Source organism: Danio aesculapii, chromosome 6, assembly GCF_903798145.1.
Source record: "Danio aesculapii chromosome 6, fDanAes4.1, whole genome shotgun sequence".
Lineage (NCBI taxonomy): Eukaryota > Metazoa > Chordata > Actinopteri > Cypriniformes > Danionidae > Danio > Danio aesculapii.
This window is the reverse complement of record NC_079440.1, coordinates 46,372,782-46,387,328: the sequence shown is the minus strand read 5'-3', so window position 1 is coordinate 46,387,328 and position 14,547 is coordinate 46,372,782. Positions and strand designations below refer to the sequence as shown.

General features: G+C 36.5%; 1 protein-coding gene across 1 annotated transcript in view; it reads left to right on the top strand.

Moving 5' to 3' along the window:
* Positions 1-323: 323 nt before the first annotated feature.
* rybpb (RING1 and YY1 binding protein b) overlaps positions 324-14,547 on the top strand; it is a 38,305-nt gene continuing 24,081 nt past the window's right edge. The window contains exons 1-2 of the mRNA XM_056460383.1: positions 324-510; positions 1,120-1,245. Of these exons, the coding sequence (XP_056316358.1) occupies positions 485-510; positions 1,120-1,245 (152 nt within the window). The 5' untranslated portion in view covers positions 324-484. The remainder of the gene's footprint in view (positions 511-1,119; positions 1,246-14,547) is intronic.

The window sequence follows — 14,547 nt, the reverse complement described above, 5'->3', positions numbered from 1 at the left end:
GTCAAGGCACAGAATAAAGTAAACGCATGCATGTATATTCCAGTATGGAGGTGTCCCAAGTTGAACTTGACTTTGTAGCCCAGCTGAACGCACACTCCTCAGCGCTGTTGACGTGTAGCAGAGTCATTCAGTCATCGAGTCAGTCTTTCACTGCTGCTTTCTCTCACCTCGACAGACACACAGTCTTAATTACGTTTGGCAATCGGAGAGCAGTGTAGTAGTATTACTCCATCCGTGCCGATTATTTCTGGCGAGACTTTTAAATCGAAAACCGCGGTGATTGGACGGCGCAGTCACGGGGTCCGCAGTCTCTTCGCCCTGCCTAGAGTCAGTCAGTCAGTCGGGGGAAGGCGAGTCTGCCTGCAAGCGCTTCTCTCAGTGTGGATCCACCATACACACACATACACGCTCACACGGACCTTTACGCACAATTATTGTTAATTACGGATCCCTTTTCGGTCTTCTGAGAGTCTGTTTTTCCACAATGGGCGACAAAAAGAGCCCGACCAGGTAAGAAAGCGTCAACAGTCGGTAGTTTCTGGGGCGATTTTGGTGTCCGCGCGGCTGTTTTTTTGCTCGGTGGATATTCGGATGCTTTTCTCGAGGAGTGTTTCTCCTTTCTCTCAGAAACAAGCGCAGCTATGGCGGCTTTCTCTTCTTCACAGAGGACTCTAAACACGACTCGGTGCCTCTCAGACAAAGAGATTTCTCTCCTACGGGATACGCCTGGCCTCTTTGGACGGGGTTTTTAATCGAAGTTCGCCGTTAAACGGACGGTTTTTGACATTCGATTTCACGCCGTTCACCGACGCGATATCTTTAGCTCACTGGCTAACGCTAGCTGCCGTGCCAGCGGACACCAATCTTAGACCCTTTAAGTGAATTACATGTCTCTGGTGACTAGCAGCTGTGGAGAATAACCGTGGCTAGTTAGCTGGTTAGCGTGCGTTTCCAGTATTTTCCGGTTCTAATAAACCGTCCTCGCGCGTCATGTGTCGGATTTTCTGTCACTTTCTGTGCCACTTCGCTTCGGTTAAACGCATTCGAGTCGACGTGTAGGATGTTAGGGGCAAACGTGAAAGTTGACCTTAATAATTTGAGCTTCTCTTGTCATTAAAGGCCAAAAAGACAAGCCAAACCGACAGCGGACAACGGATTTTGGGACTGTAGCGTGTGCACTTTCAGAAACAGTGCCGAAGCCTTCAAATGCAGCATCTGTGATGTACGGAAGGGCACGTCTACCAGGTATGGGCATTTACAATGGATTTCTGCAGCATTGCAATCTTGATCTCATCACTAATGCAGTCGATTTGGACGCTTTACTTGTTGATTTGCTCTTTAAGATTCATGGAATCACCAGTCGTCTCATGCAAGTGAAATGTCATTTGTTCAGTCTGATGACTGGCGCTAAATTGAGTGTGGCAGACAGCCTGTGTAGTCACTGCAGTGGCAGGCAAACTTTCTTTGTCTTTCATTAGCTTGAACGCATTTTATTGCGTTAGATTTGCGTTCAAATGCTTTCACTGCAGCTCCATGATCGTGCATGCTTGCAGATGCATACCTGCTATTGCAGTGCTGCAGTGTTTGCATGTTGTGGCTCAGCCAGATTTCCAATTGAAAGCTGTATGGCTGGCATTTGTCTGTTGTATTTAATGTATTTAATGTCTGGGTGTGTTTTAAGCTGTCAAACTGTTATAGATACCTTTGCTGTTCAGATCCATAACAGGAAACTAATTTTCTTGGGTTTTTCCTCCCTTGTTTGAGCGGTTGCAACAGTTTAAAGGTCATTGTGGTGTCAGAAATTCTTAATCAGTCTTCATGATGTGTCATTTGTTTTGACACACATGCAAGTGAAACGATTCTGCTTCATTTTACAATTAGACTAACATGCTGCTCATTTGTAATAAAGCTAAGGGCAAAGAAGCAGACGTTAATATTGTTTTTCTGGTTTGTCTAATTGGATGATTTCAGTGCTCCAATTTCTAAGTGATTCAGTTGGAAGCCGTCACTAACAGGTCTAGGTTTTTCTTGTCCTTTTATAAAGGTCATTTAATCCAGTGGTTCTCATTCTTTGTTCTAGACATGTTGGAGGTCACCCTTGATTGACCCCCCCCCCCCCCACCCCCCAGTTCAGAATGCTTGGCAGCTTTCTGAAAGTAGCAAAGATGCACTCTTTGCTACAGATTAAACCCCACAAGCTATTTCTCTGTTGTTGAAAAATAATAGCACTTTAAAACTATCTGGTTTGAAGTCTTTTTTTTCCCAAATCAGAGCCCCAGAACCTAATCTACCCATTGCATAATCTGCATGGTCTGTTTAGCCCTCTGATGCACAATATGGGTCTAAAGTGACCCGACTAAGTTTATTTTTTTCTGTATCTTTGCAAGATGTCACCTTTATCACTTAGTATTCCAGGAATTCCAATAATCCTGGATAAACTTGTTTTTTTTTATCAGCTTAAAGCCTTCTACTGTTTTTTGTTTGTTTTTTACATTTTAAATATAAATCATTACCACTGTCACTATCCTTTTTATGCACACCATGGGTCTAAAATGACCCATACTATTTTCCTGTTATTTCTATCATGGCTGAGCATTTTTTTTTTTTGCAGAATCTTTAATTTAAATGCATTTTGTTGTTTAAAATAACAGGTTTTCATAAATTATCTTGTTTTAAACTCACACAAACACTTGTGTTTAGTACAGTTTTTGTGTTTGTACATCAGTTTTAAAATAAGTGTCAAAAATGACCCATATAGGCCCTTTGCTGTTGCCTAATTGCTGCCAAAAGAAATGCATTTACTGCTAAACACTGTTCACCTGGCACACATTTCTCAAAGATTTTACATACACATATTTATTTTATAGATAAAAATATATATATTGTGATAGATAGATAGATAGATAGATAGATAGATATTCTTTCAAAATATAAAACCAAAGAATGCCCAGGGAAGAAGGCAAGAACATAGAAAATGAAAAGGGCTCAATTAAGAATTTAAAGGGGTTGTTATAGCTTGTGCATCAAAGGGTTAAAGGTGTTCGCTAGCCAAAGTATAATTTTCAGAATGTTTGCGTGGCAAGCTGTTTTGCACTTAAATAACTCATTTTATTTTGACCTGATTTTGTTTAAAATCACGTCACACCAGTTTGTTCAGCGATTTTTCTCAAAGTGTGACAGGGCTTTTATTCCAGCTGTTGTATTTGTTTTGGCCATGCTAGTAATTTGATCTACTGCTTTTTGCAAGTAAGTATTCTGAAATGTTAAAAATAAGAGAGATGTTGGATTACTTCAGGATTGTAATCCCCTGATTGAATCAAATAAATATGTGGTTTGCTGAAAATGCCACCGTGGTTGTATTCCTGTAAGCAAATGTAGGTATTCACGTATGTTTTACGTCTGTCTGGACTCGGCTGTGTTTGTTATGATGTGTGAACCCGCCAACACTTCTCATCAGCTGACTGATGTGGTGTCTACAGCTATGAGTAATATGCGGCTGCACACAGTAATCCTGTGCTCTAACCTTTTCATCTGCTCTTTTACACTCAGTGCTTTTCTGACATTTGGGGAAAAGAAGAGGTGTCGGGAGAAGTCAGACACTCCAAAATGGTGTATTTGTCAAAAACGATTAGTCAGTTTATTCCCTTCAAAACGGCGCAGGGCTCATGGATCTGTTTGCAGAAAGCAGGCGCGTTATGTTTCGTGGTAATGACAGGAAATGATGCCATGTGTCGGAAACCCCTCGTCTCTTACTTGCTAGCAACAGCCCAGCTCCTATCAGGCTGCTAAATAGAAATCGCACTATATTGCTGAAGAGAGCCGCTCTGTCTCTGTTTGATCTGCGCTGTCAAGCTTTGATGGATGCGATTGTTTGCTGATGTAAGAAGCCTGGCTCCCTTTGTAATGAGGACTAATTAGCCATCTTGTCCACGTTTGATGTATTCCAGTGGTGCACGGGAGGGAGCTCAGGGTGCTTGCAGAGAAACGATGCGCTCTCTTACAAGTGTGCAGCGGTTTATGCTCCCATCTCAGCACCTTTTATCTCTGTTTCCTTCAATGAACGAGTCTTTGTGGTGTGATAACGCATTCCACTCACCAGTTATTTTATCTTTGTTGGTCTATAGAGTTCAAAGAATGCGGCAACCCCCTGTGCAAGGATGCTTGTAGATTAGCAATGCATTTTTTTGTCATGTAAAGAAGGTCTGAATGGTTTCAGCTTAATCTGATTTCTCAGCACATTGAATTCAGGGAGATCGATTCATTTCATGCTGCGTGAACTTGCGGCGTGGTGTTTGTAGACTTTTTAAATGAGGTTTAAAAACAACTTTTGAGGGAAACCGCTAATTGAGCATGACTGTGTCTTTTGCATGATTGACTGGCTGACTAATAGATTGCACAAAGGTTTGGTGTTAACTTAATGATCTTTTACACCTGTTAGAAAGATGCATTTTAAAGTTAATTCAGTCACAAGTGAACAACAGGTGTGAACTAGAACGTTTTGCCCTTTCACAGGTAGTTCACAGTCACAAAAGACTTAATGTCTTCTGACTATATTCTTAAACACAACGGGACATGGTAAAATCAGCTAGCCAGATTTAATTTTCCCTTTTGAAGTCATAAGATTGTACTGAATAGGGTTGCACGGTTTACCGGTACTATGGCGATACTATGGCTCAAAAATACTGGCTGTGCCACTGTAGTTTGTAAATGGTAGTATCGTCATTATTGGTTTATCTACTATAGATTTTGCATGTGGAATAATCCCTAAAATGCTTACACATTTGTGCAACAATATACTATTTTATTTTATTAGTCCGTGGAGCCCTTTAAAGTTGAAGTTGCATTTGTGCCTTTTATGGTAGCCTATTTTACGTTTTCTAATGCTTCAGTTCGAGCACACACCTGAATCAGTTAATTTCTGTTCCTATTAATATAATTTAGTAGCTACAACAACAGCCAAAATCTTTTTAAAAGAACAACTCTATTAGTGAAATTTTGAATTACTTAGGATTGTTGCCTGATGAGACAATTTTTGACCACTTCATATAACTAAGTTTGTTGGACAATGCTCTTTTGTAACTAATTTCATTCTGTATAATTTGTATCTTTATTTTAATGTATTTTTTGTTTGTCAGTTATCTACAAATTAAACAAAAAGAGTGAATAAATTTTAGGTGAAATGATGTGCAAATAATACTTTTTGACCTTAAGGGAATTATGTATTAAATTCAAGTAGGCCTATTATAATAAAATATAGTATTTCTGATAATTTCCTTTTATAATTTGAGTTATGAATTACAGTATTGCAATACTACTTGGTATTGTGATATTTAGCTGGTGTAGTATAGTAAGATTAACTAATGGTATCACGACAACCCTAGTACTGAAGTAAAAAAGGGTCAAAAGCACAACTTTCTCGTACCGGTTGTAATTTGAATGCAAATTAACATACAGTATTCAGCATAGTTTTGCAGCTGTCATAGTACAGTGGGGAAATGAGTATTGAACAGGTCACCATATTTCTCAGAAAACGTATTTCTAAAGTTGCTGTTGACTTTTTAACAACCAATGAAATGCATATATGAAAAGAAAACAATTCTAATTACTTTACAAATTAAGTTATGTGTAATGAAATAAAATAACACAGGAAAAAGTATTGAACGCATGAAGAAAGGGAGGTGTAGAAGGGCAGTAAAAGCCCAGACAGCAGCTGAAATCTCTCAGAATTTATTCAGCAGCCCTCTGCTGAATAACAGTGTTAATGAATATTAGCTGCTTCAGTCCAACATCGACACTATCAGGAGGATGAAGATGAAACCAGGGTGGACATTGATTCAAAACACAGCCAAAGAAACTCTCAAATGCTTTCAGAGAAAGAAAGTCCAGCTGTAGAAGGTGTAGCCAATCACCTGAATCAAATCTAATAGAAAATACAAAATAGCGATTAGTTTTGATGGACTAAACCCGCACTGTATATCATAATTTAAATTGTGCGAGCTTATTTCTCAAAATTAAATCGATCAGAATATACATGAATACATAAACCTGCTCATAGACTCAAAGAAATTAGCAAAGCATTTAAAAGTGTACAAAAGAGATTTATTAGAACACCAGGTGTAAACGGGAGTATGTATCTATCATTTTACTTGTGATCCAATCAAGCCAATCTCATCTTATAGCAGATTCAAACAGAGCAATAGACTGGGAACTTTGATGCTCAACAGTGTGCTAATGAAGTGTTGAATGAATTATATGTATGCTTTTCATGCTAGAGTATCCGCAACTTGCAGGATTGTATGAGTTGGATGACATCTTTGCTGGAGGGCATGTTTCTCACTGTTTTTCCCACACAGCAGCTGCACACTTTGTAGACTCATTTACTTTGTGTTTCCATGGCAGTAGGGGTTATCTAGGGTCACGCTACTGTTAAACTGGAAGAAATTTGTACTGATTCATTGTAGGCTTGTTGTCTGATATATAAGAAGCATGGAGTGCATATAATTTGTGAGGTAGTGCTTTTGGATTCAGGTTGCCTTGAGATGGCTTTAATGTTCAATTTTAACTAATCTGAACTAAAAAACCCTGTCAAGCCTCAAGCAGAGCTTCAAAATGATCTCCTTTCCTCTGAGCCCATCAAAATCAAATTTCCCTGCACAGCATTCCTCACACACCTTAAAGAACCATGTTTTAATATTACATTGGAATCCTGAGAACAGGAGTGAAGAATGTGACACCTTGTTTCAGTATCCGATTCCGTGCTTTCTGTGTTCCAAGATGCATATCAGTCACCCACAGGTTAGAGGGAAGAATCCATTAGGGGTTTTTTAAGGTGATTGATGTGCCGGATCAGGAGGAAGTGCCAGTTGGTCTTTGTGTTACCTTGATCTTTAGTGACGGTGTACTTTTACTTCACCTGATGCTTCCTCTCTGCAAGGTCCCAGCCCAAGATTTTTCTTCCTTGAGCAGTTTTGTTTCCTTCATTCTCAGTGTTGATTATCAAATGCTTTGCATACAAGAGCTTTTTTCAAATTTACTGGAGTTCAATGAGATTTGTCATGTTCGTAAAAGTAAGATCCTATGAAATAGTTTTAAATTATTCTCTTGTAAAATTGTAAAATGCAGGTGAGGGGACTCTAAGAGAAGCTATTCCATTTAGGGCTGCACAATATTGGATTCATTTGACATTGCTTTATTTTTTTTCTCTGCGATATTAATACAATTTCACCAGATGACTTAAATAGCTCTTGTTAAGTCATTACTTTAGATTGATTGCGAAGATTTTGTAGCAAAGTGACATGTTTATTTTATGTACTTTATTATTTAGATATAATAAACTAACTAAAGTCATAAACACAATAGAGCAAATATTAAAGTGAAATAAACAGTGCTTTATGTTTTTCTGGGGAGAGTCTACAAAAATGTACTCAAATGTAAAATAACATTGCATAGTCTTCATCATATAAATAATTCAATAAAATTAATCTTTGATAAACTTCTTTACGTGCTATTAAAAACTCCAAAATTTAAACTCTTTAAAATACTTATAGTTGCAGGCCATAAATACTCATGCAGATGATAAACTTTTAATCTGTTATGGTTCAATTCTGCGGTGTCTTCACAAATATTGTGTGTTTTGACCTGATTTCTGGTCATCTATATTCCCAACTCAACATTGCATATCTTGCGATGTGACTATTGCGGACACACACATTGCGATATCGCTGCTCTAACAATATATTGTGCAGCCCTAATTCCATTTTTAGAACTGGATTACACTATTCCCTACGGCACTAATGAATTAATCTTAATGTAAATTAGATTTACTCAAGGATTTGCATTTTTTTTGCACAATATTTTAAGATTGAGCCCACTCTGTGGTGGGAAAAGTGGATTAACAGATGCACTCTAGTGCTAAACTGAGCTGCCAAAAAATAAATGAATAAATAATAAAAAATGCAGTTTATTGGTAAAACATACAGGACATCATATAAATAAATGCTTGTTGTGTACAAGATTGTCCTAAATGCATCTGCATCAATATCCATTTTTATTTATTTTTTTCTCATTTAGTTTTTATTTCAGTTCCCAAATTTACATACAGATGTATGGTATATAGTCTTCCACATTGGATACACAAAACAACCAAACACCGGAATCCAGAAATAAAAGAAACTATCAAATACAAAGAATTTCCATAAATAAATATTGAAGTTACATTAATAATTCAAGGACATTATAAGAAAAACAATACACTCATAATTGGGCCCACACGGAATCTTTACACGCAGAAATCTGCAGATTTTTGGCCCATCATTGAGTCCATTTATTGTGTAAATGTATGTAAATTTATATTTGTTCAGTTTTAAATTAATTTCAGTAATATTGACCAATATAAAACTGTTAATTTATTTTTACTAATTTAATTAATTCATTTAATTAATTTACAATACAGTTTGTAAAGTCATATTTTTTTGTCTTTTTAATAGATGTATTATATGAGAGACTTGCTTTGTTTACCAAATAAGTGGATCTAGATGGATTTGCGTTGTAAACATTAAATAAAAGTTTAAAAAATGTGTTATTTTGTATGTCATTTATTACGTTTTTAGTTATGATATTCTCAAAATAATTCCGCGTAAGTCCGCACATTTTTTACAAAGTTCTACGCCGAAATAGCAACAAATGTCTGCAGATTCTGTCTGGCCCTACTCATAATTGTTTTGTATATTGTCAAAAGAAAAACCGATTTATTGCTTTTCAATTACAATTCAATTGTGTACTTTTCTGTTTTAACCTATATTGTGGCACCCAATGTTCCCCTTTTTCCCTGAACTATATATGTATGAAACTGTGAGAATGGTACTTTTAGGATCTTAAATGTACATTTTTATTTATTTATTTTATTTTTTTATTGTTCTTCTCACTATCTTTCTTTTGTTTTCTCTCATTACAAAAAATACACAAAATAAACAATCAAATTCACATCTTTCTGACTATACATTCTATATTAAATCTGGGCTTAATGGAAGAATATATTCTACCCATTTTCTCAATGTCTTATTAAGCTCCTCAGTCTGTAAACGACGATTCATTGTCCATCTTACAGATTTCATAAATTGTCAAACCAGTCACTAATTTGAAGTATTTCAAGCTGTAACCATTTTTGGTTATGGCTTTTTACAAGCTACCAGCAACATTTTCAGCAGTTTTTTGTCAGATTTACCTTCTAACATTTGAAGCCTAAGCCATAGAATTGAGAAAGGAAAATCAATGGGGATATGGAATATATTAAACATTTATGAATTTCTTGCCAAAATGCCTGAATTTAAAAACAGAATATATGTGTATGATTTGCTGCATTTGAGCCACATAGTCTCCAGCAGACTGCATTTTTGTTTAAGTATCTCTTCTGCTCAGGGGTGACGAAAAAATGAATGATATTTTTCCAACCAGATTCCCTATAGACTGAAGAGGATGTTGATTTCGACTGTGTTTTAAAAATACTTTTCCCACTCTTTCTCAGTTATTTTAATATTACCCTTATTTCCTATTTATTTTTTATATAATATGTGTTCTCTAATTTATTGTTTTGAATATACATTAATTTTGAATATAAATTAATTAAATGTTAGAAGTGTTTTTATTTAAGTGCATTGGTTGATCAGCATCATGCATATCCACAGTAATTGATATAGTTTTAGGTCATTCTGATGTTGAATGGAAGCTGCAAGCCCTCCTTTTATTGTATTTCTATCATTTGGCTATGGATTTTACCATAGAACTTGACAACTAGTCTCTTCAGCTTTGAATAATGATTGTCAGCTGATCATTTATAGAGTCACTGAATCAAAATTGAGTCAGATTGTGAGGTGTCTTCCCACCCAGACTCAACAGACGGTATCTTTGTTGACAGTCTTTCTGTCATATAAAGGTAGACGCAGAGAGAGCAAGCAGATGGAAAATTAAGTATGTCACTGTGCAAGAATTTCATACAATCTGTTCAAATGTGGAGGCTTTCATGATTCAATGGGAAATTGAGGTTTTAAGTGCCTTGTTCCGCTAGGAATAACATAATGTTGTCTTGACACTATTGATTTGTGAAATCAGCAAGGATGGCTTAGATTCGGTGTGTGTAATTGATGGAGCACAGATTTACAATCCAGTAATTTTCTTTGCCGTTGCTTGAGTGCAGATTGTCGTGGATAATGAAATTACATAATCAGGCTGTGCTAACACTGTGTCAGATTCCCCCATGCCTCTGCACACTCACATTTGGACACACTTTTGCTTATCCACAGTTATCAGCATTTAGACCCACACTAAACCACAGACATAAGCTTTTAATCTATAGGAGTGTGTTGATTTGAGGGTTTAAAACTTCCTAATGAGATTGTAGACATTTAAGCAAATGTGCAGAAAAGAATTCTTAGATTAAAGTAAAAAGGTTGGTGTGATGTGAATATATATATATATATATATATATATATATATATATATATATATATATATATATATATATATATATATATATATATATAATTTGAAGTAGAGCTTTTAAATAATGCTAGAGCAATATATCATCCAGACTGATTTTTTTTTTTTTTTGATAAAATATTTGTACTGTTTATTTCAGGTTACCTACAGGTGCTGAACATGTTCAAATGCATTAAAATATGCAGGTTCAGTTAGATCACATTAAGGTTGTCATGATACTGGAATTCGAAACCAATCGGTATTGAAATTTTAAAAACGTCCATTTCCCGCAAACATTTAAGCGCTGTGCAGCATGTTCTTATACAGCACTGATGTGCCGTTGTGTTCACGTGCTCAACAGAAATGACTGTAATTGGCCGTGAAGGTCATCAGTTCATCAAATTCGCCACTATTTAGTTTTTAAAATTCCAGTAACGATTGGTATCGTGACAACCCTACATCACATTTGCTGTGAAATTGTGTTGTAATAAGTGTAGTTCAAAACTCTGAGAACAATACTTTTTTTATTTATGATTTTTATTTTGTTTATTTCAGTGCAACAGTTTGTTTAAATGTACTGACAGCACTTTTAAGTGCAATTTTGAGTACTTTTCTACAGCAGTTGTAGACAAAATAGTATTATTTAGTATGTGACCAGTATTCAGTAAAGGTTTGTTTCTAGGGATGCTCTGATTGATCGGTCGGAGATCGGTATCAGCCGATAATAACGTTTCCTGACTCTGATTCTACTCTGGCCGATCTCATGAACCAATCGCAAGTGTTTGTTTACGAGTTTACAAGCAGTGGAAGACATTTTAACTTATGCATCAAATATGCACTCCAAATGTTTTTGTCATTGAGACATGAATTATTCTTCCATCATTTGCAATGTTTCCAAATTGCATTATTTTTTTCTTACCAATTTTAAAAATTAGTTTTAGCTATTATTTTCTGTAAAGCTCTTTCTGACCATGACATGTCCACACTTAGTGGTTATAAGAGATTATAAGGGATGGGGCTGAGTGATTAAGCAAAAAGTAATCTAAATCGACATTCGGATCCAAGTCGATTATTTCAATTAATTTCAAGTGCAAGTTCTTTGTTAGTTGGTTTTAACCAGTGTGTGTGTTTTAATTTCAGTTGTTCAACATTCAGTAAATAATCATAGATAATATTACTTTAAAATCAATTAATGCACCCTTCAAGCAGAAATCTCTCTGTACAAAGCCTGTTAATGAATTATGAGGCCAAAAAAATAAATTAAATAAGTGAATAACATAATTGTTCATTAATCGTAAGAGAGTTAAAATGTTCAATTAATCGAGATTTTGGTTTAAGCCAAATCACCCAGCCCTAATAAGTGATTATATGCAACATCTTTCATTTATTCTCTTGGGTAAGGAGAAACCTCCACTTAAGTATCATACTTGGGGAAAATATGCTTTATGCAATGGCAAAGTTATATAAAGCTCGAAGCATCAAAATCAATACCTGGTATCATCCTATCAACCATGACGTGGCATCGATACTCTCTGTAATGGCTGCAAAAATCCTGATCAGAGCATCCCTTGTTTGTACCCAGTGCGGTGAAATAACTTCTTTTGCGTATAATTTCAGTTTGTGATATACTTTTTATATACATTATTTCTGTACAGACAAGTTTTGCCTTCATGTTTGCATCTCTTCTGCAAAGATCTTTAGCAAATCATTTGTTTAGCATCTACACAATGTTGACTACTTCATTTGCGGGACATTTTTAACAAAATGGTTAACAAATAGTGTGATATTTAAATCTAGTTGTAATTTTATATTTAAGCTAAACATAAAAAACATCCATTTGAATCTATTGAACTTACTGGAAATGCTGAGATTTTATACATTTCCACACTGTCCAGCCATAATGTATTGAGTTTGAACTAAGAGTGTGTGTTTGGGTGGGCTGAAATTGGCCTGGAAGTGATTTGGCAACAGAGAAATTGCTGGCCGTGTGATATTGAAGGGAGGCAGATGACAAGGCACCAGGGAGGAGATAAAAAAGGGCCCAAAAGAATAGAGCGAGTGAATGAAAGCAGGAGAGCAAGTGTGCGTGTTGTACGTGTGTGTGTGTGCGCGCTGCGAGGAGGGGGTTGTGGGCCACTGCCTGCTGAGTTTGATGGACGGCTCTGTTGGGATGTGCTCACTCAGCCAAGAGGCTCTCAGAGGGAAGGCAGAATGGAGCACATCATTACCCAGCGCAGGGAAGCACTGGGCTCACCCTCTTTCAACTCCCGCTCTCCTCCTCCTCACCCGCTGCATGTCATTCAGTCAGTGGAGCAGAGGAGGCTGCCGTTCGCCTGACTCATGCATAGATCACGTAACACAGTCAGTGACGTTCGGTGACCACACTTAATCAGCTAACTGAGTGGGAACGTAAGCGGTTTCGATTGAGAGCCGCTGCCTCGCTGTAGTCTGTGGAGCAGAGCGCTGATGAAGATGGCAAGGCAGACAATGGAAGCCGACGTGACTGACAGCTCGTCTTGATATGAGCCGGAATCTGTTTTTGCCGGAGGAAATATAAAGCCATTACAATCTGCAGCTCTGCTTGTATATAGATGTTAGTGCTAAGAGGATTAGTCAGCTTACTTTATTGCTTGCTGATGTGTTTTTCTGTGACATATTGAAATTCTTCAGAGCAGTAAGGGCAGGGATTCACAGATAACATATGAAGGTGATGGAAACATCTTTTTTTCTGAGAGCTCATAATGTGAAGGTTTTATTCCCCTTTGAAAACATTAAGGAAGTTTGGTTAAAATCTTGTAAAAATGTCAAATAATGCAGCGTTCACGAACAAATGCTTTATTGGTTTAATAATACAAAAGCTTTTGGTGTTGCACAGAGTGCTAGAAAATGTCACATGTTTATATTTTATTTAATGCTGCTACTCTGTGTAGGGTTGGGTACCAAATCCGGTACTTTTGTAACCGGTATGCACTGGACAGAATCAGCATATGAATTTCTGTGCCTAATTTCGATGCCACTGGTGCTGCGACAAGGACGTAAGAAGCATCAAGCGAGTGCATTAACTCCATCTCTAAACATTTAATTCTTAACAACTTTGATGGATTTGGACATCTGCGATGTTAAGCATTTGGATATAGAAGGCAAAGCGTGCAGTACATCGCATCCTGAAGAACGACTCCCTTCATCAACACGCATGATCTAATTTGCTTAAACTAAGTGATCTAAAGTGTGGCTATATTTTAGAAGCAAGGATTCTGACATGGCGACAGAAAGCAGATGCTTTACAAAAGGTGTGTGTAAGGGGGGAAACACGTCAAACTTATGAAATTTGAGGGCTCATGGAATCAACTTCAAGGGAGAGGAATGCACTGTCTTTGACAGCTAGTGACATCATCTGGCACTTTCAGTGAGTATATTTACATAGAGATTAATATTTTAAACTAAGACAATACTCTGATTAAGAGTCTACCATGTAAACAATTTTTGATTACCTTAAAGGACCACAGACTCCCTTGTCACAAAATGCGGAGGTATTTTTTTTTCATTCAATGTGCGGTATCAAATTCTATTAAAACAACACTCTTCCAGCAGTCCTTACTTCATATTCTCATCCAATACCTTAGTTTGTCACAGGGACATGAATGAAATGTTCCTGAATGAAAGTGAAACTGCTCAACTGCAGCTAAAGTCGAAAAAGAAAAAAAATTAATTAAAAAAGTAACTTGTGTAAACACCTTAATCATATGGTCTTGTTCTGATTAATGCAAACCATTCCATTACTGATGTTCATATAAATGTAGTCACAAGCCCCATCCCTAGAAAAAAAAAGTTTGCTGATTGTGATGACAGCCTTTCCCCAGGTTAGTAATAAGCTAATGTTATGTTTAATTGTGTAATGTCTAATTGTGTAATGCAGATCTTGCATTCTGCTAACAAACAAATGATCAAAAAAATATATTAATGCAATTAAAATGTATAAAATATGAATTGATTTATACTTGAAACTTATCATAAATGTGTAATTATATTGTTCGTTTATAATGATTAAAATATTTTTTTTGTCAAATAATTTTG